The sequence below is a fragment of the Somniosus microcephalus genome, chromosome 6 (assembly GCF_052327205.1).
Source record: "Somniosus microcephalus isolate GS21.2 chromosome 6, FLI_Smic_1.0, whole genome shotgun sequence".
NCBI classification, from domain to species: Eukaryota; Metazoa; Chordata; class Chondrichthyes; order Squaliformes; family Somniosidae; genus Somniosus; species Somniosus microcephalus.
The window spans coordinates 7,470,445-7,498,253 of NC_140992.1; the positions used below are offsets into that span (position 1 = coordinate 7,470,445).

Genomic DNA, 27,809 nt, shown 5'->3' on the forward strand with positions numbered 1-27,809 from the left:
TAGTAACGGAAGAATATTTGGGAATCATGTTTGAATTTGCTGCTGTATTCCTTCCCGCCTCACTTGACACACGCAAACGCTTTTTTGACATATTTCTTGTCCTTGTTCAACGTTCGAACTCATTCTTCGCCCTGTAAGCTTTGTAAATATTTTCCCTCCTAATATTTAAATCTTCTTGTCCATCCATTTGGAAGCATTTTTTTTACATTGTCCTTGCTGAACTTATGGACTCGTTTTGCATCTCCCGCATAATTTCCTCATTAATTCTTGTTCTTCTGCATTCTTGTTTTGGCTTCCGGCTTAATTGCAAAATGAACCATGCACTGATCACTTAGAAATTGACACATGGGATGAGCTGTAGCATTTCATAGTCACAAAGGCATTTGTATTCGCTTAGGATATTGACTAATTTCCCGGAGGCAGACACAACAGTTTCCTATTTGTTTTTCGGCGTTTGAAACCAAGCGCTCCAGATATTCGTTAGTTACAGACTATATTAAGAGCACAAACAGAATTGTTAACGCGTTGCACGGTAATCAGTAATAGATATCCTCAATTCTGCGATGTTTCAGCTTATGTTGGGAGTGCAGCTGATGATGTTTATTGCACGGGGGTCATATGAGCGAACCTGCACACTTCGGGCAAGATTCTCTCTACCCAATATATCTAAGGATGGGGATATCGTGCTTGGAGGGTTGTTTGCTGTGCACTCGAACAGGTTTGAGCAGAACAATGTATTTACAAAACCACCAGAAGAAACAATATGTGGAAGGTTAGTTCAGTTCTGGTGTGGTCGTTCTTATTTTCGACCAAGTTTAACTAACAGTCCTGTTTGAGTTAATGCTCATAATGTTTTCCATTCCGAGTGGCATTTTGCTAAATATATTTCTTTTATATTGTATTCAGGGAGGCAATTTTCAGCCAATGTAAATTGCTTAATCATTAAACATTTATCTGATTGCAGGCTTTGGTCTCTACCAAGCAGCTGGAACTGCACAAAAATGTGGGTGAAATCAAACTGCGAGGTCATTTCTATAAGATAGTCACTAATAAATCCAATAGGGAATTCAGGACAAACCTCTTTACCCAGAGAGTGGCTAGAATGTGGATCTCACTACCACAAGTATCAGTTGAGGTGATAGCATCGATGCATTTCAGGGGAAGCTGGATGAGCACATGAGGGAGAAAGGAATAGAAGGATATTCTGATAGGATAGCTGAAGAGGGTTGTGTAGCTTAAAGACAGGCATGGACTTGTTGGTCCTAATGGCATGTCACTGCACTGTGCAATCTGTGTAAGTTTATGAACGATTCGCCCTGTAACATTATTACTATCACTGAATATTTTCAAAATCTTCTATAGTGTCTAAATATTAATAGAAACTCTCAAAATGCAATTGGAAATGCAGTTGGAGAGCACTAATTTGCAGGGTTATGTTGAAAAATCTGAGGTGTGGGACTAAGTTCCATAGCTCTTTGCAAGAACTTTTAGAAGCATGCCGGGCCGAATGGCCTCCAACTCTGCTGTAAGATTCTGTGATTTTATTCTATTATCATGGTTACTAAGATGAAAATCATCAGCAATAGAAATCGTACACAGCAGTGTAACAGAGGCACTTGCGAGGGTGCAGAGAAGAGTTACAGGGATAATACCAGAAATTCAGGGGTATATCTATCAGGAAAGGATGGTCAGGCTCGGTCTAATTTCGCTTGAAGAAAGAAGGCTGAGGGGTGACCTAATTGACATCTTTGAAATTATGAAAGGATTTGATAGAGTGGATACAGAGAGTATGTATCCACTTGTGGGGAAGTGCATAACTAGAGGTCATCAATATAAGATAGTCACCAAGATATCCAATAGGGAATTCAGAAGAAACTTCTTTACCCAGAGAGTGGTGAGAATGTGGAACTCGCTACCACAGGGAGTAGTTGAAGCAAATAATATAGTTGCATTTAAGGGGAGACTTGATAAGCATATGACGGAGAAGAGAACAGAGGGTTATGCTGACAGAGTAAGATGAGGAAAGATGGGAGGAGGCTCGAGTGGAGTGGAGCTTAAACGTTGGCATGGACTGGTTGGGCCGAATGGCTTGTTTCTGTGCTGTGTATCCTATGACATCCTATGTAAAACAGTGTAACTAACAATTTATTATTCGTTTATGGGATGTGGGCGTCTCTGGCAAGGCCAGCATTTATTACCCATCCCTAATTGTCCCTTGAGAAGGTGGCAGTGAGCCGCCTTCTTCAACCGCTGCAGTCTGTGTGGTGAAGAGCTACCACGACGCTGTGTTCCAGTAGGCAGTCACACTCCTTAGATTAATTCATTCAAATTTGGTCCGTGCTCAGCGGCAGGTAGGCGTGACTACGAGCGAAGCAGGTATGGGGACCCAGGAGGTAGTGCTGGAGGAGCCTCAGATCTTGCAGTTGTCCAACACTTACGAGGTTCTTTCTCCCTGTCTGGACGAGGGCAGGGACTGCAGTGATGATGAGCAAACTGACCACAGCACCGTGGTACAGGGAGCCATTCAAGTGGGGGGAGCTAAAAGAAATATGGTAGTGGTAGGGGCAGTATAGTTAGGGGGATAGACACTGTTCTCTGCAGCCAAGAGCGTGAGTCCCAAAGGCTGTGCTGTCAGCCCAGTGCCAGGATAAAGGAGATCTCTTCTGGGCTGGAGTGGAACTTAGAGTGTGATGGGAAAGATCCAGTTGTCGTGGTCCATGTAGGTACCAATGACATAGGTAGGACAAAGAAAGAGGTTCTTCTGAGGGAGTATGAGCAGCTAGAATCTAAATTAAAAAGCAGAACCACAAATGTAATAATCTCTGGATTACTACTTGAGCCTCGTGCAAATTGGCATAGGGTAAATAAGATCAGAGGGATGAACGAGTGGCTCAAAGATTGGTGTGGGAGAAATGGGTTTTGATTCCTGGGGCACTGGCACCTGTACTGGGATAAGAGGGATCAGTTCCATCGGGGCGGGCTTCATTCGAAGGAGGCTGGGACCAGTGCCCTGGCGAATCGAATAACTAGGGCTGTAGATAGGGCATTAAACTAAATAGTGGGGGGAGGGATACACTGAGTGGAAACTTAAAAAGTCCAAAAAAAATGAGAAGGCAAAAGTGCAGGGTAGCGATAGGGGTAATGATAACCAGAGTGTAACAGGTAGGGGCAGAGCGTATACACATAAGAGTGCATCAGAAAGAGGGGTCAGAGTAGGGAAAATGGTAAAAAGACAACATTAAAAGCACTATATCTGAATGCACACAGCATTCGTAACAAGATAGGTGAGTTGACAGCAGAAATAGAAATAAATGGGTATGATCTGATAGCCATTACAGAGACGTAGTTGCAAGGTGACCAAGGCTGGGAACTGAATATTCAGGGATATTTGCCATTTTGTAATGATAGGCAGAAAGGAAAAGGAAGTGGTGTAGCTCTGTTAATAAGCGATGAGATCAGTGCAGTAGTGAGAAATTATATTGGACTAGAAGATCAAGATGTAGAATCTGTTTGGGTGGAGATAAGAAATAATAAGGGTAAGATGTCACTGGTGGGAGTAGTCTACAGGCCCCCAAACAATAGCCACACTGTCGGACAGAGTAAAAATCAAGAAATAATAGAGGCTTGTAAGAAACTTACGACTATAATCATGGGCGATTTTAATCTTCATATTGATTGGACAAAGCAAATTGGCAAATGTAGAATTGAGGAAGAGTTCTTAGAGTGTAAATGGGATAGTTTCTTGGAACAATATGTCGTGGAACCAACCATGGAGAAGACTGTTTTAGACCTGGTATTTGTAACGAGGCTGGATTGATTAATAATCTCGAAGTGAAGGATCCTCTTGGGAAGAGTGATCATAGCATGGTAGAATTTCAAATTCAGTTTTAGGGTGAGAAAGCTAGGTCTCAAACTAGTGTCCTGAACTTAAACAAAGGCAATTACAAAGGTATGAAGGCAGACTTGGTTAAAGTGGACTGGGAAAATATATTACAGGGAAAGACTATAGAAAAGCAGTGGCAAATATTTAAGGAGATATTTCATAACTCTCAGCCAAGATATATTCCAAGGAGAAAGAAAGACTCTAAGAGAAGGGTGAATCATCCGTGGCTAACTGAGGAAGTAAAGGATGGTATCAAATTGAAAACAACAGCATACAATGTTGCAAAGAATAGTGAAAGGCCAGAGGATTGGCAAATCTTTAAAAAACAGCAAAGGACGACTAAAAAAATAAAAGAGAGAGAAGATAGTTTATGAGGGTAAGCTAGCAAGAAATATAAACACAGACAGTAAGAGCTTCTACATGTATATAAAAAAAGAGAGTAGCTGAGGTAAACGTTGGTCCCCTAGAGGATGAGTCTGGGGAATTAATAATGGGATACAGGGAAATGGCAGAGACTTTGAACAAATATTTTGTATCAGTCTTCATGATAGAAGACACTAAAAGCATCCCAATAATGGATAATCAAGAGGCTATTGGGGTGGCGGGGAGGGGGACTTAAAACAATCACTATCACTAGAGAGAAAGTACTAGGCAAACTAATTGGACTAAACGTGGACAAGTCCCCTGGACCCGATGGCCTGCGTCCTAGAGTCTTAGAAGAGGTGGCTGCAGAGATAGTGGATGCATTGGTTGTAATCTACCAAAATTCCCTGGATTCTGGAGAGGTCCCAGCGGACTGGAAAACTGCAAAATCAACGCCCCTATTTAAGAAAGGAGGGAGACAGAAAGCAGGCAACTATCAACCAGTTGCCTAAAATCTGTCATTGGGAAAATGCTGGAGTCCATTATTAAGGAAGTGGTAGCAGGACATTTAGAAAATCATAATATAGTCAAGCAGAGTCAGCATGGTTTTATGAAAGGGAAATCATGTTTGACAAATTTGCTGGAATTCTTTGAGGATGTAATGAGCAGGGTGGATAAAGGGGAACCAGTAGATGTTGCGTATTTGGATTTCCAGAAGACATTCGATAAGGTGCCATATAAAAGGTTACTACACAAGATAAGAGCTCATGGGGTTGGGGGTAATATATGAGCATGGATAGAGGATTGGCTAACTAACAGAAAACAGAGAGTCGGGATAAATGGGTCATTTTCAGGTTGGCAATCAGTAACTAGTGGGGTGCCACAGGGATCAGTGGTTGGGCCTCAACTATTTACAATCTATATTAATGACTTGGATGAAGGGACTGAGTGTAATGTAGTCAAATTCGCTGATGATACAAAGATAGGTGGGAAAGCACATTGCGTGGACGATGCAAAGAATCTCCAAAGGGATATAGTTAGGCTAAGTGAGTGGGCAAAAATCTGGCAGATGGAGTTTAATGTGGGAAAATGTGAGGTTATCCACTTTGGTAGAAAAAATAAAACAGCAAATTATTATTTAAGTGGGGACAGATTACAAAATGCTGAGGTACAGATTGATCTGGGGGGCCTTGTACATAAATCACAAAAAGTTAGCATGCAGTTACAGCAAGTAATCAGGAAGGGAAATGGAATGTTGCCCTAATTGCAAAGGGAATGGAGTATAAAAGTAGGGAAGTTCTGTTACAACTGTACAGGGCGTTGGTGAGTCCACACCTGGAGTACTGCGTACAGTTTTGGTCTCCTTATTTAAGGAAAGATATACCTGCATCAGAGTTGGTTCAGAAAAGGTTCACGAGGTTGATTCCGGAGATGAAGGGTTGTCTCATGAAGAAAGGTTGAGCAGGTTGGGCCTATACTCATTGGAGTTTAGAAGAATGAGAGGGGATCTTATTGAAACATATAAGATTCTGAAGGGGCTTGACAGGGTAGATGCAGAGAGGATGTTTCCCCTCGTGGGGGAATCTAGAACTAGTGGCGTAATTTCAGAATAAGTGGGCAGCCTTTTACATCGGAAATGAGGAGGAATTTCTTCTCTCAGAGGGTCATGAATCTTTGGAATTATCTTCCCCATAGAGCTGTGGAGGCTGCATCATTGAATATATTTAAGATGGAGAGAGACAGATTTTTGAACGATAAGGGAGTCGAGGGTTATGGGGAGCGGGCAGGGAAGTGGAGTTGAGGCCAAGATCAGTTCAGCCATGATCTTATTGAATGGCGGAGCAGGCTCAAGGGGCCAAATGACCTACTCCTGCTCCTGCGTCTTTTCTTCTTATGTTCTTATGAAGGTACTCCCACAGTGCTGTTAGGGAGGGAGTTCCAGGATTTTGACCCAGCGACGTTGAAGGAACAGCCGATATAATTTTAAGTAAGGATTGTGTGTGACCTGGAGGGGAACTTGGAGTTGGTGGTGTTGCCATGTTCCTGCTGCCCTTCTCCTTCTAGGTGATTTAAGGTGTATAGTCCTGAAGTATAAACAACATTAATGGCCCAGATATTCCGATCGCAGGCCTTCCGTGGGTGGAGGACAGTGATCAGAAAAAATCTGCGCCCTTACCTGAGGGCTCCTGGGAGGCGCACAATTCCAATGCTGGGCCTCTCCAAACTGTCGGTGCGCAGGGCCCAGGTATCCCAGAGGTGCAGGTCGTTCGCAGCATCCCTGGGATCACGTGGGCCATGGGGAGCCAATCACAGAAGGGAATCTCCCTTCAGACAATTGACAGGAAGGCCTGTCAAATATATAAATGGCGATCACCTCCAAAACATAGTAAAACATTAAATAAATTTAAAAAAAAATCACATTGTTAATATGACTTTAAAGTACAATAAATTAACTATTTTAAACAAAACTTGAAAATGTTGAAAAAAATAATTAAACATTTTTACAGGGCTAAAAATAAAGTAACCTTTTTTAAAGTATTTTAAAATGATAAATCAGTGGAAATTAAAAAAAAAAAATTTCAACTCTGATCCTGGTAAAAGCAAGCCTTACACCTGCAATTACCAGGTGCAAGAATTCTAAGTGCTTTCTGTGGCGGAGGGTCTCCAAAAGTGAACTATCCGCCCGCAGAGGCCCTTCTTCAGGGCAGCCAGAAGTTCCGTCAAGGTCTTTCTTGACATGATCGGAAATGCCGGTTTCCAGCGCATGTGCAGTGCATGCCTGAAATAGGCATTTCTGATGTCCTTACGGGTGGGTACACAGCGCGTACCCACCGATGGGGATCGGCATATCCGGCCCAATAACTTTCATGATTATGTTTTGTTGCAATACCCCAACAGATCCTTTATGTCGGTTTATCTGTGGTCAGTGAATAACGAAGTAATGTTTTGCATTTATCCATAATCATCATATTTATTGTCGTTGCTGTAATCATTGTCTAATCACTTAATTCATTCTGGCCCCGAATTTGCGGTCGGTTTCACAGCGTACACCATCATACTACCTTTGAAACTGATGGCAAGTTCAGGATTTCTATGCACAAACTCCCAAACTTGCGATCTGTCCAGTTAAGACTACACAGAGGCTTCGCTGCATCTTTCACCTCCTGAGAGAAATCAACGTGCTGGCGAAAAGTTGGGCCAATTGCCCACCTACTCTGCAGTAAATACGCTTTAAATTTTTAAATCATGTGCAAACAGGTGCAGGAAGCCTGTTGCACACTGTAAGGGGACCAGATGAGAAAATTGTAGAACAGAAGTTCTTGACAACGATTTGTAACAGCAGAGTACATAGTGCTGAGGCCCTCAGGATGCTACCAGTGCCACGTGCTAGTCAGAGTAGAAATAGAAGGATATTTCAGATGAATACATGGCTAGAGGAATGGTGCAAGGGGGAGGGATTCAAATTCCTGGGACATTTGAACCGGTTCTGGGGGAGGTGGGACCAGTACAAACCGGACAGTTTGCACCTGGGTAGGGCCATGACCGATGTCCTAGGGGGACTGTTTGCTAGTGCTCTGTGGGAGGGTTTAAACTAAAATGGCACGGGGTTGGGAACCTGAGCAGGGAGACAGAGGAAAGGGAAACAAGGATAAAAGCAAAAGACAGGAAGGAGAAAAAAAAGTGGCAGTCAGAGAAATCAAGGGTTTAAATCAAACATGGCCACAGTAAATAATAATTCTAAAAGGTCTAAGAGCATTAAAAAAACAAGTCCGAAGGCTTTGTGTCTGAATGCGAGGAGCATTCGTAATAAGATGGATGAATTAGCTGTGCAAATAGAGGTAAACGAATATGATATGATTGGGATTACGGAAACATGGCTCCAGGGTGGCCAAGGCCGGGAACTCAACATCCAGGGGTATTCAATATTCAGGAAAGATAGGCAAAAAGGAAAAGGAGGTGGGGTAGCATTGCTGGTTAAAGAGTGAATAAACACAATTGTAAGGAAGGATATTAGCTCTGATGATGTGGAATCTGTATGGGTAGAACTGAGAAATACCAAGGGTGAGAAAACGTTAGTGGGAGTGGTACATAGACCTCCAAACAGTAATGCGGAGGTTGGGGATGGCATTAAAAGGGAAATTAGAGAAGCGTGGAATAAGGGCACAGCAGTTATCATGGGTGACTATAATCTACATATAGATGGGCTAACCAAATTAGTAACAATACTGTGGAGGAGGAATTCCTGGAGTGTATACGGGATGGTTTCCTGGACCAATATGTCGAGGAATCAACTAGAGATCAGGCTATCTTGGACTGGGTATTATGTAATGAGAAAGGATTAATTAGCAATCTTGTTGTGTGAGGGCCCTTGAGTCGGAGCAATCATAATATGATCGAATTCTTCATTAAGATGGAGAGTGAAGTAATTGACTCAGAGACTAGGGTCCCGAATTTAAATAAAAGAAACTGCGATGGTATGAGGCACGAGTTGGGTAGGATTGATTGGGGAATGTCACTCAAAGAGTTAACGGTGGATAGGCAATGGCAAACATTCAAAGATTGCATGGATGAACCACAGAATTTGTTCATCCCAGTTTGGCATAAAAATAAAACAAATAAGGTGACTCAATCGTGGTTAACAAGGGAAATTAGGGATAGCATAAGATCAAAGTAGAGGACATATAAATTGGCCAGAAAAAGCAGTAAACCTGAGGATTGGGAGCAGGTTAGGATTCAACAAAGGAGGACAAAGGGGTTAATTAAGAGGGGGAAAATAGAGTATGAGAGTAAGCTTTCAGGGAACATACAAAGTGACTGTAAAAGCTTTTATAGATATGTGAAGAGAAAAAGATTGGTGAAGTCAAGCGTAGGTCCCTTGCAGTCAGAATCTGGGGAATTTATAATGGGGAACAAAGAAATGGCAGACCAATTAAATACATAAAAACATAAGAACATAAGAAATAGGAGCAGGAGTAGGCCAATCGGCCCCTCGAGCCTGCTCCACCATTCAATAAGATCATGGCTGATCTGATCCTAACCGCCAATCCACGATCACAGAACCATCTCCTGAATCTAACAGAATTAGACATAAGAAATAGGAGCAGGATCAGGCTACACGGCCCCTGGGCCCGCTCTGCTACCCACAGGGCCACGACCAATCCTAACCTAGACTCATGTCCAAATTCCTGCCCGCTCCCCGTAACCCTTAATTCCCTTTACTTCTAGGAAACTGTCTATTTCTGTTTTAAATTTATGTAATGATGTAGCTTCTACAGCTTTTTGGGGCAGCATATTCCATGGACCTACCACCCTCTGAGTGAAGTAGTTCCTCCTCATCTCAGTTTTGAAAGAGCAGCCCCTTATTCTAAGACTATGCCCCCTAGTTCTAGTTTCACCCATCATCGGGAACATCTTCCCCGCATCCACCCGATCCAACCCCTTCACAATCTTATGTTTCAATAAGATCGCCTCTCATTCTTCTGAACTCCAATGAGTAGAGTCCCAATCTACTCAACCTCTCCTCATATGTCCATCCCCTCATCCCCGGGATTAACCGAGTGAACCTTCTTTGTACTGACTCAAGAGCAAGTATGTCCTTTCTTAAGTATGGACACCAAAACTGTACGCAGTATTTCAGGTGCGGTCTCACCAATACCTTGTACAACTGAAGCAATACCTCCCTACATACTTTGGTTCTCTCTTCACAAAGGAGGACACAAATAACTTCCCTGAGATGTCAGGTAAAATAGAGTCTAATGAAAGGGAGGAACTGAAAGAAATCAGTATTTGTAGGGAAATGGTGTTAGGGAAATTGAAGGGATTGAAGGTGGATAAATCCCCAGGGCCTGATAATCTACATCCTAGGGTACTTAAGGATGTGACCCTAGAAATAGTAGATGCATTGCGGGTCATCTTCCAAAATTCAATAGACTCTGGAAAAGTACCCATGGATTGGAGGGTAGCTAATGTTACCCCACTATTCAAAAAAGGTGGTGGAGAGAAAATGCAGAATTACAGACCGGTAAGCCTGACAGCGGTAGTGGGGAAAATGCTAGAGTCCATTATAAAAGATGTAATAGCAGAACACTTGGAAAACAGTGACCGGATCAGAGAAAGTCAACAAATCAGTGCGTCGGCAGGAACTCAGCGGCAGCAGCGGGGCTATAAAAGTCCCAGAGACCCAGCTAAGGCCTCAGTGCGTCGGCGGGAACTCAGCGGTAGCAGCGGGGCTATAAAAGTCCCAGAGACCCAGGTAAGGCCTCAGTGCATCGGCGGGAATGCAGCGGCAGCAGCGGGGCTATAAAAGTCCCAGAGACACAGGTAAGGCTACCAATCTCCAGTCTGGGAACTCAGAGGGAAGGAGAGAGGTAAAAAGTAATCCAAGTGTGACGTCACCAGAAAGCGGGTAAGTGATTGGTTGGTAAGTATTTCTCCCTTTTTAAGCTTAAATTTCTTTGGTTTATAGTTTCTAAGGTGTGATATTCACCATCTAGAATCGGGGCAGAGGGTATTTAAGAATAATATTAATAAATTTAATTAATTACATAGAATGGCAGATCAGGTGATGTGTTGCTGCTGCAATATGTGGGAGCTGGTGGACAACATTGATGCTCACATTTGCAGTAAGTGCTGGCTGCTCGAGGAACTCCGGCTCCGTGTTGAAGAGCTGGAGTCCGAGCTTCAAACACTGAGACACATCAAGGAGGGGGAGAGTTACCTGGACTCTGTGTATCACGAGGTATTCACACCAATTAGATTTATTAATTCAGATGTAGTCCGTGGCCAGGGTCAGGATGGCGTGACTAGAAGTGAGGCAGGTACGGGGATCCAGGAGGTAGTGTTGGAGGAGCCGCAGCCCTTGCACTTGTCCAACAGGTTCGAGGCTCTCACTCTCTGTGAGGATGGGAACAGGGACTGCAGGGAGGATGAGCAACCTGGCCACAGCACCGTGGAGCGGGGGCCATTCAAGTGGGGGGAGTTAAAAGAAATGTTGTAGTGGTAGGGGATAGTATCGTTAGGGGGATAGATAGAGTTCTTTGCAGCCGAGAGTGAGAGTCCCGAAGGCTGTGTTGCCTGCCCGGTGCCAGGGTTAAGGACATCTCCTCTGGACTGGAGAGAAACTTGGAGTGGGAGGGGGAGGATCCAGTTGTCGTGGTCCATGTTGGTACCAACGACATAGATAGGACAAGGAAGGAGGTTCTGCTGAGGGAGTTTGAGCAGCTAGGGGCCAAATTATAAAGCAGAACCACAAGGGTAATAATTACCTGAGCCACGAGCGAATTTGGCTAGGACAAATAAAATAAGAGAGTTAAATGTGTGGCTCAAAGACTGGTGTGGGAGAAATGGGTTTTGCTTCCTGGGACACTGGCACCAGTACTGGGGCAGGAGGGAGCTGTTCCATTGGAACGGGCTTCACTTGGCCAGTGCTGGGACTAGAGTCCTGGCGGATCATATAACTAGGGCTGTAGAGAGGGCTTTAAACTAACTAGTGGGGGGGAGGTTCCTAGAGAGCATATAATAAAAATGACAACAGAGAAGGTCATAGACTTAGGTAGCAGTGGGGAAATTAAAAACCAGAGCGTGTCAGGAAGTGGCAGAAGGTATGGAGTAAAAGGTAAAGTAATAAAAAGGGCAAAAGCAGGAACTAAGTGTCACAAAACATCTTTGAAAGTTCTCTATCTGAATGCACGTAGCATTCGTAACAAAATAGGTGAGTTAATGGCACAAATAACTACATATGGGTATGATCTTGTGGCCATTGCAGAAACATGGCTGCAGGTTGACAATGCCTGGGAATTAAACATACCAGGTTATTTAACGATCAGGAAGGACAGGCAGGAAGGAAGGGGAGGTGGGGTGGCTATGTTAATAAAGGAAGGAATCACTGTAATACAGAGAAATGATATTGTGTCAAAAGATCAGGATAATGAAACAGTTTGGGTGGAGGTAAGGAATAATAAGGGGAAAAAAACACTAGTGGGCCTAGTCTATAGGCCTCCGAACAGTTGCAACTCTGTTGGACGGAGTATCAATCAGGAAATAGTTGAGGCTTGTAATAAGGGAACATCTATAATTATGGGGGATTTTAACTATCATATTAATTGGACAAATCAAATTGGGCAGGGCTGCCTTGAGGATGAGTTCATTGAGTGCATTAGGGATGGGTTTCTTGAGCAGTATGTAACTGAACCGACCAGGGGGCAAGCAACCTTAGATCTGGTCCTGTGTAACGAGACAGGATTAATTAAAAATGTCCTAGTGAAGGATCCCCTTGGAATGAGTGACCATAACATGGTTGAATTCCATGTTCAATTAGAGGCTGAAAAGGTTGGATCTCAAACAAGCGTGCTAAGCTTGAATAAAGCAGACTATGAAGGTATGAGAGCGGAATTGAGTAGAGTGGATTGGGAAAATAGATTAAAGGGTAAGACGATACATGATCAGTGGTGTACATTTAAGGAGTTATTATACAACTTCCAAAAAATATATATTCCACTGAGAAGAAAAGGGTGTAAAAGAAAAGACAGCCATCTGTGGCTAAGTAAAGAAATTAAGGATAGTATTCGACTAAAAACAAGGGCATGTAAGGTAGCCAAATCTAGTGGGAGGATAGAGGATTGGGAAAACTATAAAAGACAGCAAAAAATAACAAAAAGATTGATTAAGAAAGGGAAGGTAGATTATGAAAGTAAATTAGCAAAAAATATAAAAACAGATAGTAAGAGTTTTTATAGTTATATAAAAAGAAAAAGGGTGGCTAAAGTACATGTTGGTCCCTTACAGGATGAGACCGGGAAATTAATGGTGGGAAATATCAGATGGCAAAAACACTGAATGAATATTTTATATCAGTCTTTACAGTAGAAGACACTAAGAATATCCCAACACTGGGCAAACAGGGGGCTAAAGGGGGGGAGGAGCTAAACACGATCAAAATCACTAAGGAAGTGGTACTCGGTAAAATAATGGGACTCAAGGCGGATAAATCACCTGGACCTGATGGCTTACACCCTAGGGTCTTGAGAGAAGTGGCGGTAGGGATTGTGGATGCATTGGTAATAATTTTCCAAAACTCCCTGGACTCGGCAAAGGTCCCGGCAGACTGGAAAACTGCTAATGTAACACCCTTATTTAAAAAGGGCAGTAGACAGAAGGCTGGAATCTATAGACTGGTTAGCCTAACATCTGTGGTAGGTAAAATTTTGGAGTCCATTATTAAGGAGACAGTAACAGGACATTTGGATAATCATAATTTAATAGGACAAAGTCCGCATGGTTTTATGAAGGGGAAGTCATGTTTGACAAATTTGCTGGAGTTCTTTGAGGAAGTAACATATAGGGTGGATAAAGGGGAACCAGTGGATGTAGTGTATTTAGACTTCCAAAAGGCATTTGACAAGGTACCACACAAAAGATTATTGCTTAAGATAAAAAATCACGGGATTGGGGGTAATATTCTGGCATGGAGAGAGGAATGGCTATGTAACAGAAGGCAGAGAGTTGGGATAAATGGTTCATTCTCAGACTGGCAATCAGTAACTAGTGGTGTTCCGCAGGGGTCAGTGCTGGGTCCCCAACTCTTTACAATCTATATTAACGATTTGGAGGAGGGGACCAAGTGTAACATATCAATGTTTGCAGATGATACTAAGATGGGAGGGAAAGTAGTGAGTGAGGAGGACATAAAAAGCCTGCAAGGGGACATAGACAGGCTAAGTAAGTGGGCAGAGATTTGGCAGATGGAATACAATACTGGAAAGTGTGAGGTTATGCACTTTGGCAGGAAAAATCGTAGAGCAAGTTATTATCTTAATGGCAAGAAACTGGAAAGTACTGAAGTACAAAGGGATCTGGGGGTCCTGGTGCACGAAACTCAAAAGGTTAGTATGCAGGTGCAGCAAGTCATTAAGAAGGCTAATGGAATGTTGGCTTTCATTGCTAGGGGGATAGAATATAAAAATCGGGAAGTATTGCTTCAGTTGTACACGGCATTGCTGAGACCGCACCTGGAATACTGCATACAGTTTTGGTGTCCATACTTAAGAAAGGACATACTTGCTCTCGAGTCAGTACAAAGATGGTTCACTCGGTTAATCCCGGGGATGAGGGGATGGACATATGAGGAGAGGTTGACTAGATTGGGACTCTACTCATTGGAGTTCGGAAGAATGAGAGGCGATCTTATTGAAACATATAAGATTGTGAAGGGATTGGATCGGGTGGATGCGGGGAGGATGTTCCCGATGATGGGTGAAACTAGAACGAGGGGGCATAGTCTTAGAATAAGTGGCTGCTCTTTCAAAACTGAGATGAGGAGGAACTACTTCACTCAGAGGGTGGTAGGTCCATGGAATATGCTGCCCCAAAAAGCTGTCGCAGCTACATCATTACATAAATTTAAAACAGAAATAGACAGTTTCCTAGCAGTATAGGGAATTAAGGGTTACGGGGAGAGGGCAGGAATTTGGACATGAGTCTAGGTTCGGATCGGTCATGGCCCTGTGGGTAGCGGAGCGGGCCCAGGGGCCGTGTAGCCTGACCCTGCTCCTATTAGGTGTGTCTACTTCTGTTAGATTTAGGAGATGGTTCTGTGATAGTGGATTGGCAGTTAGGATCAGATCGGCCATGATCTTATTGAATGTCAGAGCAGGCTCGAGGGGCCGATTGGGCTACTCCTGCTCCTATTTCTTATGTTCTTATGTTCTTATTATTTACAAAGGGTAAATCGTGCTTGACTAAACTACTGGAATTTTTTGAGGATGTAACTGGTAAAATAGATAAGGGAGAACCAGTGGATGTGGTGTATTTGGACTTTCAAAAGGCGTCCGATAAGGTCCTGCATAAGAGATTAGCATGTAAATTAAGGTACATGGGATTGGGGGCAAGGTATTGACTTGGATAGAGAACTGGTTGGCAGACAGAAAGCAAAGAGTTGGAATAAACAGGTCTTTTTCCAAGTGGCAGGCAGTGACTAGTGGGGTATCGCAGGGATCGGTCCTTGGATCCCAGCTATTCACAATATATATTAATGATCTGGACGAGGGAACTGGATGTAATATCTCCAAGTTTGCAGACGACACAATGCTGGGTGGGCGTGTCTGCTGTGAGGAGGATGCTGAGAAACTCCAGGATGATTTGGACAGGTTGGGTGATTGGGCAGAAGCATGGCAGATGCAATATAACGTGGATAAATGCGAGGATTTCCACTTTGGTGTCAAAAACAGGAAGGCAGATTATTATCTGAATGGAATTAGATTGGGAGAAGGGGAAGTGTAACGAGACCTGGGTGTCCTTGTGCACCAGTCGCTGAAGATACGCATGCAGGTGCAGCAGGCGGTTAAGAAGGCAAATGGTATGTTGGCCTTGATAGCGAGAGGGTTTGAGTACAGGAACAAGGATGTCTTGCTGCAGTTGTACAGGGCCTTGGTGAGACCACATCTTGAGTACTGTGTGAAGTTTTGGTCGCCTAATCTGAGGAAGGATGTTCTTGCCATGGAGGGAGTGCAGCGAAGATTCACCAGGCTGATACCTGGGATGGCAGGAATGACGTATGAGGAGAGATTGGGTCGATTGGGCTTATACACCCTGGAGTTTAGAAGAATGAGAGGGGATCTCATTGAAACTTATAAAATTCTAAAAGGACTAGACAGACCAACATAGAAACATAGAAGATAGGAGCAGGAGTAGGCCATTCAGCCCTTCGACCTTGCTCCACCATTCAATGAGATCATGGCTGATCATCCAAATTCAGTACCCTGTCCCTGCCTTCTCCCCATATCACTTGGTCCCTTTAGCCTTAAGAAGTATATCCAACTCTTTCTTGAATATACTTAATGAACTGGCCTCCACCGCCCTCTGTGGCAGAGAATTCCACAGGTTCACCACTCTCTGGGTGAAGAAATTCCTCCTCAACTCAGTCCTAAATGGCTCACCCCTTATCCATAGACTATGACCCCTGGTTCTGGCCTCCTCGGCCATCAGAAACATACTTCCTGCATCTAGTCTGTCCAGGCGTGACAGAATTTTATAGGTTTCGATGAGATCCCCTCTCAATCTTCTAAACTCCAGTGAGCATAAGCCCAATGGACAGAACCTCTCCTCATACGTCATTCCTGCCATCCCAGGTATTAGCCTGGTGGATCTTCGCTGCACTCCCTCCATGGCAAGAACGCCCTTCCTCAGGTAAGGCGACCAAAACTGCACACAATACTCAAGGTGTGGTCTCACCAAGGCCCTGTACAACTGTAGCAAGACATCCTTGTTCTTGTACTCGAACCCTCTTGCTACGAAGGCCAACACACCATTTGCCTTCTTAACCACCTGCTGCACCTGCATGCTTACCTTCAGCGACTGGTGCACAAGAACACCCAGGTCTCTTTGCACTTCCCCTTCTCCCAATCTATTGCCATTCAAATAATAATCTGCCTTCCTGTTTTTGACACCAAAGTGGATAACCTCTCATTTATCCACATTATAGTGCATTTGCCATGTTTCTGCCCAATCACCTAACCTGTCCAAATCGTACTGGAGTTTCACGACATCCTCCTCACAGCATACCCTCCCAACCAGCTTTGTGTCGTCTGCAAATTTGGAGATACTACATCCAATTCCCTCGTCCAGATCATTAATATATATTGTGAACAGCTGGGGTCCTAGGATCGATCCTTGCGGTACCCCACTAGTCACTGCCTGCCACTCGGAAAACGACCCATTTATTCCAACTCTTTGGTTCCTGTCCGCCAACCAGTTCTCTATCCAAGTCAATACCTTGCCCCCAATCCCATGTGCCTTAATATTGCACGCTAATCTCTTATGTGGGACCTTATCGAAAGCCTTCTGAAAGTCCAAATACACCACATCCACTGGTTCTCCCTTATCTATTTTACCAGTTACATCCTCAAAAAATTCCAGTAGATTAGTCAAGCATGATTTACCTTTTGTATATCCATGTTGGCTTTGTCCAATCCAGTCACTGCTTTCCAAGTGCTCTGCTATTACATCTTTTATAATGGACTCTAGCATTTTCCCCACTACCGATGTCAAGCTTACTGGTCTATAATTCCCTGCCTTTTCTCTACCACCTTTTTTTAATAGTGGGGTAACATTAGCTACCCGCCAATCCATGGGTATCGTTCCAGAGTCTATCGAGTTCTGGAAGATGACCAGCAATGCATCTACTATTTCTGGGGCCACTTCCTTAAGTACCCTGGGATGTAGATTATCAGGCCCTGGGGATTTATCAGCCTTCAGTCCCATCAATTTTCCTAACACCATTTCCCTACAAATACTGATTTCTTTCAGTTCCACCCTTTCATCAGATCCTATGTTCCCCTGCATCTCTGGGAGGTTATTTGTGTCCTCCTTTGTAAAGACAGAACCAAAATATGTATTTAGTTGGTCAGCCATTTCTTTGTTCCCCATTATAAATTCCCCCGATTCTGACTGCAAGGGACTTACGCTTGACTTCACCAATCTTTTTCTCTTCACATATCTATAAAAGCTTTTACAGTCAGTTTTTATGTTCCCTGCAAGCTTAATCCCTTTGTCCTCCTTTGTTGAATCCTAAACTGCTCCCAATCCTCAAGATTATTGCTTTTTCTGGCCAATTTATATGCCCTCTCCTTGGACCTTATGCTATCCCTAATTTCCCTTGTTAGCCACGGTTGGGTCACCTTTTTTGTTTTATTTTTATACCAAACTGGGATGAACAAATTCTGTAGTTCATCCATTCGGTCTTTGTATGTTTGCCATTGTCTATCCACCGTCGACCCTTTGAGTGCCATTCCCCAATCAATCCTACCCAACTCGCTCCTCAGACCATCGTAGTTTCCTTTATTTAAATTGAGGACCCAATCTCCGAGTCAACGACTTCATTCTCCATCTTAATGATCATATTATGATCGCTCCGACCCAAGTGGCCTCGTACAACAAGATTGCTAATTAATCCTTTCTCGTTACATAATACCCAGTCTAAGATGGCCTGATCTCTGGTTGGTTCCTCGACATATTGGTCCAGGAAACCATCCCGTAAACACTCCAGGAATTCCTCCTCCACAGTATTGTTACTAATTTGGTTGGCCCAATCTATATGTAGATTAATTTCCCTTTTGATGCCATCCCCAACCTCCGCCTTACTGTTTGGACGCCTATAAACCACTCCCACTAACGTTTTTTTCCCCTTAGTATTTCTCAATTCTACCCATACAGATTCCACCTCATCAGAGCTAATATCCTTCATTACAATTGTGTTAATCCCTTCTTTAACCAGTAATGCTACCCCACCTCCCTTTCCTTTTTGCCTATCTTTCCTGGATGGTGAGTTCCCAGTCCTGGCATTCCTTGAGCCACGTTTCCGTAATCCCAACCAAATCGTATTTGTTTACTTCTATTTGCGCAGCCTATTAATCCACCTTATTACAAATGCTTCTCGCATTAAGACACAAAGCCTTCAGTCTTGTTGTTTTAACGCTCTTAGACCTATTAGAATTATTATTTACTGTGGCCATGTTTGATTTAAACCGTTGATTTCTCTGACTGCCACTTTTGTTTTTCTCCTTCATATCTTTTGCTTTTATCCTTGTTTCCCTTTCCTCTGTCTCCCTGCTCAGGTTCCCAACCCCCTGCCATTTTAGTTTAAACCCACCCCACAGCACTAGCAAACACTCCCCCTAGGACATCGGTTCCAGCCCTGCCCAAGTGCAAACCGTCCGGTTTGTACCAGTTCCAATGTCCCAGGAACTTGAATCCCTCCCCCTGGCACCATTCCTCTAGCCACGTATTCATCTGAAGTATCCTTCTATTTCTACTCTGGCTAGCACGTGGCACTCGTAGCAATCCTGAGATTACTACCTTTGAGGTCCTGTTTTTTAATTTATCTCCTAACTCCCTATATTCCGCTTTTTGGACCTCATCCCGCTTTTTACCTATATCGTTGGTGCCTATATGCACCATGACAACTGGCTGTGCACCCTCCCCTTCCAAGATGTTCTGCAGCCGATCGGAGACATCCTTTACCCTTGCACCAGGGAGGGAACACACCATCCTGGAGTCTCGTTTGCGGCCACAGAAACACCTATCTATTCCCCTTACAATTGAATCCCCTATTACTATAGCACTACCCCTCTTTTTCCTCCCATTCTGTGCAGCAGAGCCACCCCTGGTGCCAGGAAGTTGGCTGCTGCTGCCTTCCTCTGATAAGCCATCCCCCCCAACAGTACTCAAAGTGGTGTATCTGTTGGAGAGGGGGATGGCCACAGGGGACCCCTGCACTACCTGCCTGCGCCTAGTGCTCTGCCTGTTGGTCACCCATACCCTTTCTTCCTGTCCAACCTCTACCTGCGGCGTGTCCAACTCCGTAAATGTGCTATTCACGATGTCCTGAGCATCGTGAATGCTCCAGTATGTATCCAATCGCAGCTCCAGCGCCGCCATGCGGTCTGTCAGTAGCTGCAGCTGGATGCACTTCCTGCACATGTAGTTGTCAGGGACACAGGAAGTGTCCCTGAGTTCCCACATATTGCAGGAGGAGCAGATCGCGGGGCCCGGCTGCCCTGCCATGACTTACCCTTTAATTAATTGAATTTAAATTAAATCATTCAATCCCACTAATTACACTACGGTTAACTGGTTTACCAACAGTCCCTGCTACACTAGAGAGACCTTAGAAACTATAAACCAGAGTTAAAGTTTAAAAAAAGAGAGAAATACTCACCAACCAATCACTTAACTGCTTCCTGGTGACGTCACACTTTGACTACTTTTTACCTCTCTACCCTGCTGTTGAATTGGTCGGGCCTCATTCACTGAATCAGCCGCCGGTTTTTGAACTCCTCAGCTGCTCGCACGCAGGTCCGCTCTGGTCGGGCCTCGTTCGCTGAATCAGCCGCCGCTCCCCAACCGCCGCCGGTTTTTGAACTCCTCAGCTGCTCGCACGCAGGTCCGCTCTGGTCGGGCCTCGTTCACTGACTAGATGCAGGAAGGATGTTCCCGATGGTCGGGAAGTCCAGAACCAAGGGTCGCTGTCTAAGGATAAGGGGTAAGCCATTTAGGACAGAGATGAGGAGGAATTTCTTCACCCAGAGAGTGGTGAACCTGTGGACTTCTCTACCACAGAAGGCCGTAGAGGCCAATTCATTAAATATATTCAAGAAGGAGTTAGATATATTTCTTAAGGTTAAAGGGATCACGGGATATTGAGAGAAGGCAGGGACAGGGTACTGAATTTGGATGATCAGCCATCATCTCATTGAATGGCGAAGCAGGCTCGAGGGGGCCGAATGGCCTATTCCTGCTCCTACCTTCTATGTTTCTATGTTTCTATGCTTGTAATAATAATGAGGAATATTTGTCCTATGCAGCAAAATCATAAGTACATTTCTCAGTGCACTGATGATTTTGCTACACATAGTGAACAGTCTGTGTGGAGTTTGCACATTCTCCCCGTGTTTGCGTGGGTTTCCTCCGGGTGCTCCGGTTTCCTCCCACAGTCCAAAGATGTGCGGGTTAGGTTGATTTGCTATGATAAATTGACCCTTAGTGTTAGGGGGATTAAATACATGGGGTTACGGGGATAGGGTGGGATATGTGTTGGTGTAGGGGTTACGGGGATCGGGTGGGATATGTGTCGGTGCATGCTCGATGGGCCGAAATGGCCTCTATCTGCACTGTGGGGTTCCTGTGATTCTGTGATTCTGTGAGAACAAATCTCCCCACAAAATGAGTTAACAGTTTAAGCTTTAAATAACAGAGTCACGTCTTCATTTTGTTCTGCAGAATATGTTCCATTTAATTTCAATTTGCAAAGTGTCAAAAATGACCAGGGAATTGCATATTGGCTCACCTACATTTTAACTTTTTCGCCAGTTATACACATCGATTAAAAAGACATGCAGAACATATTTCAATGTGGAATACAATTGTTGTAAAATTACAGGCCAATTCCTGTTGTTAAAAGAGTTAAATGTGGAAAGCTTAAACATTTTGGTTATGTTTCTCTTGAAGAAATTGCACATTGAAGTGGCTGCAAATTTTTCCTCTCCCATTTATTTTCATTTACACTAACGCTCCATTTTTTCACTAGATCGACAACTTTGTTGATATTTGCTTCTTATTGCTGTCCCTGTTCTGCTGTCATAAATGTGCAGAAACGCTTCAAGGACACGTCCAAATGAAATTTATGGCATCTTAATGCTCTATAAATCGCACAACATAATCAAAAATGACCGACTCCTGCAGAATTCGTTGCTGAAAAGGGATCGATTTATTTCACAGCAATTATATTTGTGAAGGTTTCATTTCCATTCTTATCCCATGTGAGTGAATCCCTCCTCTTGTCACTTCGCACTAAAGCGCTCAGCTGTAGCTCAGAGGCCAAGAATCAGGAAGTAAAAGAACCACCGCCCCACGTGATCCCGGGTTCACAAACGCACAACGGTGCGCTTCTGGGCTCGGTGGGGGAATACGCCAGGTGGGACTCTGCCGCGGTTGAAAGGAAGTTCTCGCAGGGAGAAACATACGAGGTAGGTGCCGATTTCATTGCGATGTCGGCGGCGTACTCTTTAGTTTCGCCACCCACCGCAAATTCAGGCCATTTCAACTGATAGAGTGTACACATGTTGAGGAGGGGAATTTGCAGCAGGTTTAGTAATCTGACCTGAAATATGGAGGTGAATTTCCGCGGGGCCGGTCTGTCCCTCTTCCACCGTAACTTCGGCAGAGGGGCCACTGTAACACCTAAAAAACTATTTCCCCGGGATTTTGCTTCTCTTACGCTGAGGTTGTGGTGGACGGTTGGAGAATTTGAAACAATAATCAAGGAAAAAATTAACGGGCACTTGGAGAGGTTTAAGCTAACCAAGGAGAGCCAACACGGATTTGTAAAAGGAAGATCGTGTTTGACTAATCTAATTGAATTTTTTGATGAAATGACAGTGAGGATTGATGAAGGGAATGCAATGGATGTTGTCTACATGGATTTTAGGAAGGCATTTGACAAAGTACCACATAGAAGGATGGTTAACAAACTTGAGGCTCCTGGAATAAGTGGGTCAGTGGCAGCTTGGATAAGGAATTGGCTTAAGGACGGAAAACAGCGAGTTGTGGTAAATGGCTGTTTTTCAGACTGGAGGATGGTAGACAGTGATGTTCCCCAAGTGTCAGCGCTGGGGCCACGCTTTTTTGATATATATAAATGACCTGGATATTGGATTACTGAGTAGAATATCTAAATTTGCCGATGACGCCTAACTTGGGGGTGTGGCAAACAGTGATGATGATACCAATCGACTGCAACAGGACATAGAAAGGCTAGCAGAATGGGCAGACAAGTAGCAGATGGAATTTAATACAGAGATCTGTGAGGTGATGCATTTTGGCAGAAGGAACAGGGAGAGGTAATATACACTTAATCGCACAGTTTTAAAGAATGTGCAGCGACAGAGGGAGCCGAGAGTTAATATGCATAATCCCTGAAGGTGGTGGGACATATTGAGAGAGTGGTTAGCAAAGCATAAGGGATCTTGGGCTTCATAAATAGAGGTATTGAGTACAAAAAGTAGAGAAGTTATGCTGAACCTTTATAAAGCGCTGGTTAGGGCACAACTGGAGTATTGCGTCCAGTTCTGGTCACCACTCTTTAGAAAGGCTGTGAAGGCCCTTCAGAGGCTGCAGAGGAGATTTACCAGAATTGTTCCATGGATGGGGGATCATAGCTACAAGGACAGGTTGGAGAAGCTGGATTTGTTTTCATTAGAGCAAAGGAGGTTGAGGGGTGATTTGATAGAGGTGTACTCGGTTATGACGGGTTTGTGTAGGCAAGACGGGGAAACGCTATTCCAAAAATAACAGAAAATGCTGGAAATACTCAGCAGGCCAGGCAGCATCCGTGGAGAGAGAAACAGAGTTAATGTTTCAGGTCTGCGACCCTTCATCAGAACTGGCAAAAGCTGGAAATGTAACAGATATTAAGCAGGTGCAGAGACAGGGGGGTGTTAAGGAGGGGAGGAAGGAATTACTTGTACTTCTTACAATTCTTGCAAAAACTGTATTCACTGCTAACGATGCGGTCTCCTCTACATTGGGGAGACCAAACGCAGATTGGGCGACCGCTTTGCGGAACACCTCCGTTCAGTCCGTAAGGGTGACCCTGAGCTTCCGGTCGCTTGTCACTTTAATTCTCCGCTTCACTCCCACTCTGATCTCTCTGTCCTCGGCCTACTACATTGTTCCAATGAAGCTCAACGTAAGCTCGAGGAACATCTTTCGATTGGGCACTTTCCAGCCTTCTGGACTCCATATCGAGTTCAACAATTTCAGATAATAATCCCTGCCCCCATTTTTCATGCAGTATGATTTTGCCATTCGCATTTGCAACATTTTCACAGTATGTTCTTTCAATTCCTTCCTCCACTCCTAAACCCCCCTCCCTGTCTCTGCACCTGCTTAATATCTGTTACATTTCCAGCTTTTTCCAGTTCTGATCAAGGGTCCCAGACCTGAAACTTTAACTCTGTATCTCTCTCCACGGATGCTGCCTGGCCTGCTGAGCAGTGCCAGAATTTTCTGTTGTTATTTCAGATTTCCAGCATCCGCAGTATTTTGCTATTACGACAGGCTGTTCCCACTAGTTAATGGTACAAGGACTAAGGGACATAGATTTAAGGTTTTGGGCAAGAGATACAGGGGGGATGTGAGGAAAAACCTTTTTACGCAGCGAGTGGTGAGGACCTGGAACTCGCTGCCGACAGAAGTGGTGGAAGCGGAGACACTCAGGCCTAGAAATTCAGTGGCCTGCGCCACCAGTTTGCGCCCAAAGAGGGCACTCAGTGGCTTTTGCGCCACTGGCCACACCTACCGCGATATTTAGCGGGGCACTAATGGTGGCGTTAGCCTGTAGCGCTGCGCCACCACCGATGACATCATCGGTGTGCGCAGCGCCCCGCTATCGCCCCGATGGCCATATTTGGTCGCGCCCGCCTCTTCAGCGGCGGCCGCAAACAGTGACCGGCACACGGGCCTACCTGTGGCGGTAGTGGCGCTAGTTAAGGTGGAGGTGCGGCCGGCCGCTTTTTCGGCGCCCGCCTGCCCGCACCTCCATCCCCGGCCTCCTACACCCCGCCCCCGCGGCATTGCCGGCTGTTTCCCGAGAGCCCGGCACTTCTCCTTGGTGCCGGGCTCATTTGCCGGCACTCGCGAGCGGGGATCGCGCTGTTGCAGGCACCTCCCCCTTAACAGTGGGAGGAAGGCCTGCAGTACCGCAGCCTGCTGTGCTGCAGCGTGTGGCGCTGCGGCCCTTAGTGCGCTGAAATTCAGTTTCAGCGCCCCAAGCGGGGCGCGGGAAGCCTCGTTTAGCGGCCCGTTTCCATTTGGGGTGCAGAAACTGAATATCCGGATGGCGCAAGTGGCTCCGCTCGCAGCGGTAATTCTGGTGCCCAGGCGAGCTTGGCGCCCCAAATGGCGCCCAACTGAATTTTTAGCCCTCAATGTTTTCAAGGGAAGACTGGATAGGCACTTGAGGGAAATAAAGTTGCAGGGCTACGGGGATAGAGCGGGGGAATGGGACTGACTGGATTGCTCTACAGTGTGCTTGCACCGACTCGATGGGCCGAATGGCCTCTTTCTGTGCGGTTATGACTCTATGACTCTATGGCCTAGAAATTCAGTTGGTTGCACCAGCCGTTAGCACCTTAGGAGGAGTAGATGTCGGTTGCTAGGCGGCTAGCGCCCGGGCGCAGCGCGATCTGCACCTCGCCCCAACTTCACTCGAGATTTAGCAGCGGCGCAAAGTCTTTGCGCGCGCTCAGCTGCGCGCGCAGATCATGACGTCATTTCCTCGTGCAACGCCCTTTGTGCGCCCCCAACCGCAACTTCAGTGGCGACGCCCCATTGTGCGCCTGGCGCTCCTAGCGACTGTTAGAGTGGAACGGTGCTCAGCCGATGCGGGGCGCGGGGGGCGCAAATTAAAGGGCACTCCTCCTGCACTATAAAAGGCTGCCATTTCGCAGCACTCCTTCTTGAGAAATGGATCTTTGGAGAGAGACCAAGGTAGATAGCTTTCTGCTTTGGCCCAACACTCGGACAGGTACTTCTGGCTTCAGGCCACAGCTTTCCACTAGTCTTTGCCTTCATTGACATCTCATTGTTTGCCAGCATATTATGGGGGCTGCAATGGGTGTCAACGCTGGCTTTCTCAATTACATCCAAAGGGCTCACAGACGCCATGAGAGAGTGGCAGCCCTGGCTAGATGGAGAGGGGGCAACAGGCATCGGGAAAGGAGGCCTTACCCACCCAGGGTATACCGCCAGCAGTTCTCCTATCTCAACATGTCTGAGGAGCAGTGTGTTCGGAGGCTGCGATTCCGAAGGGACGTAGTCACAGAGATCTGCCAGCTGCTTGGCGGTGATCTGCAGCCACAGCTGAGGAGCAGGACGTCTCTGTCGGTGGAAGCGAAGGTGACGGTGGCTCTCAACTTCTATGCCACCGGCTCCTTCCAATCCGCTACTGGGGACATTGCCAACATCTCCCAGTTCGCCGTGCATTGCTGCATCCGCCAGGTGACCAATGCCCTTTTAAAAAGGAGACATCAGTTCATCTCCTTCTCCATGGCCCTTGCCAAGCAGCAACAGCGTGCAATGGACTTTGCAGCATTCGCGGGCTTCCCCATGGTGCAGGGCGCCATTGACTGCACGCATGTGGCTTTGCGGGCACCTCTGGAGAATGCCGAGGATTACCGCAACTGGAAGGGCTACCATTCGCTGAATGTCCAGCTGGTGTGTGACCACAGGCAGCTCATCCTAGCTGTCAATGCCAGCTTTCCAGGCAGCAGCCACGATGCCTTCATCCTGCGACAGACTTCTGTGGCAGACATGTTCCAGGCACGGCCTCACCCACGAGGATGGCTTATCGGGGACAAAGGCTATCCTTTGTGTACCTGGCTGATGACCCCGCTCCATGTGCCCAGCACCCCTGCTGAAGAGGGATACAACGAGAGCCATCAAGCGACCAGGAACATCATCGAACAAACAATCGGCGTCCTGAAGCAACGGTTCTGCTGTCTGGATTGTTCCGGTGGAGCCCTACAGTATTCGCTGGAGCGAGTCTCCCATTTCGTGGTCGTTTGCTGCATGCGGCACAACCTGGCTATCTGCAGGACTCAGGCACTGCCACCAGAGATTGGAGGACCACCTCAGGAGGAGGAGGAGGAGGAGGAGGAGGAGGAGGACCAGCACAGGAGGGAGGCACAAAGTGCAAGGGCCGCCCGTCGCCGGCTTATTGAACGTCGGTTCTAGGCCCCCTCTCTGGGAATGGCTTGTGCCAATGTCAGCAGATGAATGTAGCCACTCCACAAGCCCTCAGCCGAGCAGGGCAACCAGGACTTAACAAAAAAACCATGCACACTGCAATTTAAGAACAATAATTTATTGCAAACCTCTGCCCTTCCCACATTACATCCTCATGTGGAGAAGCCCCCTCCAAAAACACAAAACTACCAGTCTCGGCCTTACAAAAAGAAAGAAAGACACCAGTCTCGGCCTTACAAAAAGAAAGAAAGACACCAGTCTCGGCCTTACAAAAACACAACTGCACCAGTCTCGGCCTTACAACAAGCACCAGGCATTTGTGCATACCTCTACTTTTTGCCCTGCGAGGGCGATGCCTTGCACATCCTTGCCTGGCCCCTGCCCACCCTGCAGCTCCTCCTCAATGGGAGCCCAGTGGCTGCAGCAAGGCTGGGATAAGGCTGCTGAGGGGCAGATGGCGAGACGGCAGATGCCCTTGGGGGTCGGCCTGCACCAGCTCTGGCCTTGGAGTGGCCGGCTGCTGACTGCTCCAACTCTGGCTGGGTGGCAGCAGTCTGTCCAGCCGCTCATGGCAGCTGCAATGGCGGAGTGGCAGTGTCGGCTGCAGGAATGGTGGCAACCTGGCAGATCGCAGGTGCTCGCTGGTCGCCTGAGACATTGGCACTCACACGGGCCAGCACTGCAGCATGCGCAGCAAACAGCTGAAGAACAGACTGCTGGGCTGCTGCTGCGCGGCGAGTGCCCTGGCGATGCCTGGCTGATCCAGCGAGGGTGGCAGCAGTTAGTGCCCGTGTGGCCCTGGTCTGTGTCCGCATGACACCAGCCATGTGGCACGACTGAGCACTTGGCTAGAAGCTGACTGTGCTGCCGCGAAGCCCTGCAGACTCCTGGCCTGTGCTGCATTGAATTGTTGCAGACTCCTGGCCTGTGCTGCTCCGAATTGCTGCACACTCCTTGACAGAGACTCCATGGAGTCAGGCATCCTTGCCACTGCAGCCATGAGCTCAGTGTGCCTGCACTCAGCCTGGATGGCCATTTCCTCTAGGAGGCGCACCTCCTCTGCGCTGACCATCGCAGGACTGGAGGCTGCACTCACCCTCTGGGGAGAAGTCCGCCGAGCTTCCCCACACCTCCCACATTGCTGCAAGCCACTGGGCCCCGGAGCCTCACTCTCCTCCGACCCATACCCCCCGGCTCCCCTCCAGGGAAGACGTGTCCCCTACATCGCCATGGGCTGGCGCGGCTGAGGGTGGCACTGATGGGC

The 27,809-nt window shown here is 46.1% G+C and overlaps 1 protein-coding gene across 1 annotated transcript in view; it reads left to right on the plus strand.

Annotated features, from left to right (window-relative positions):
- Nucleotides 1–563: 563 nt before the first annotated feature.
- Nucleotides 564–27,809, plus strand: part of LOC147115417 (extracellular calcium-sensing receptor-like) — a 38,978-nt gene continuing 11,732 nt past the window's right edge. Inside the window, exon 1 of the mRNA XM_085989411.1 lies at nucleotides 564–772. Within this exon, the coding sequence (XP_085845537.1) occupies nucleotides 564–772 (209 nt within the window). The remainder of the gene's footprint in view (nucleotides 773–27,809) is intronic.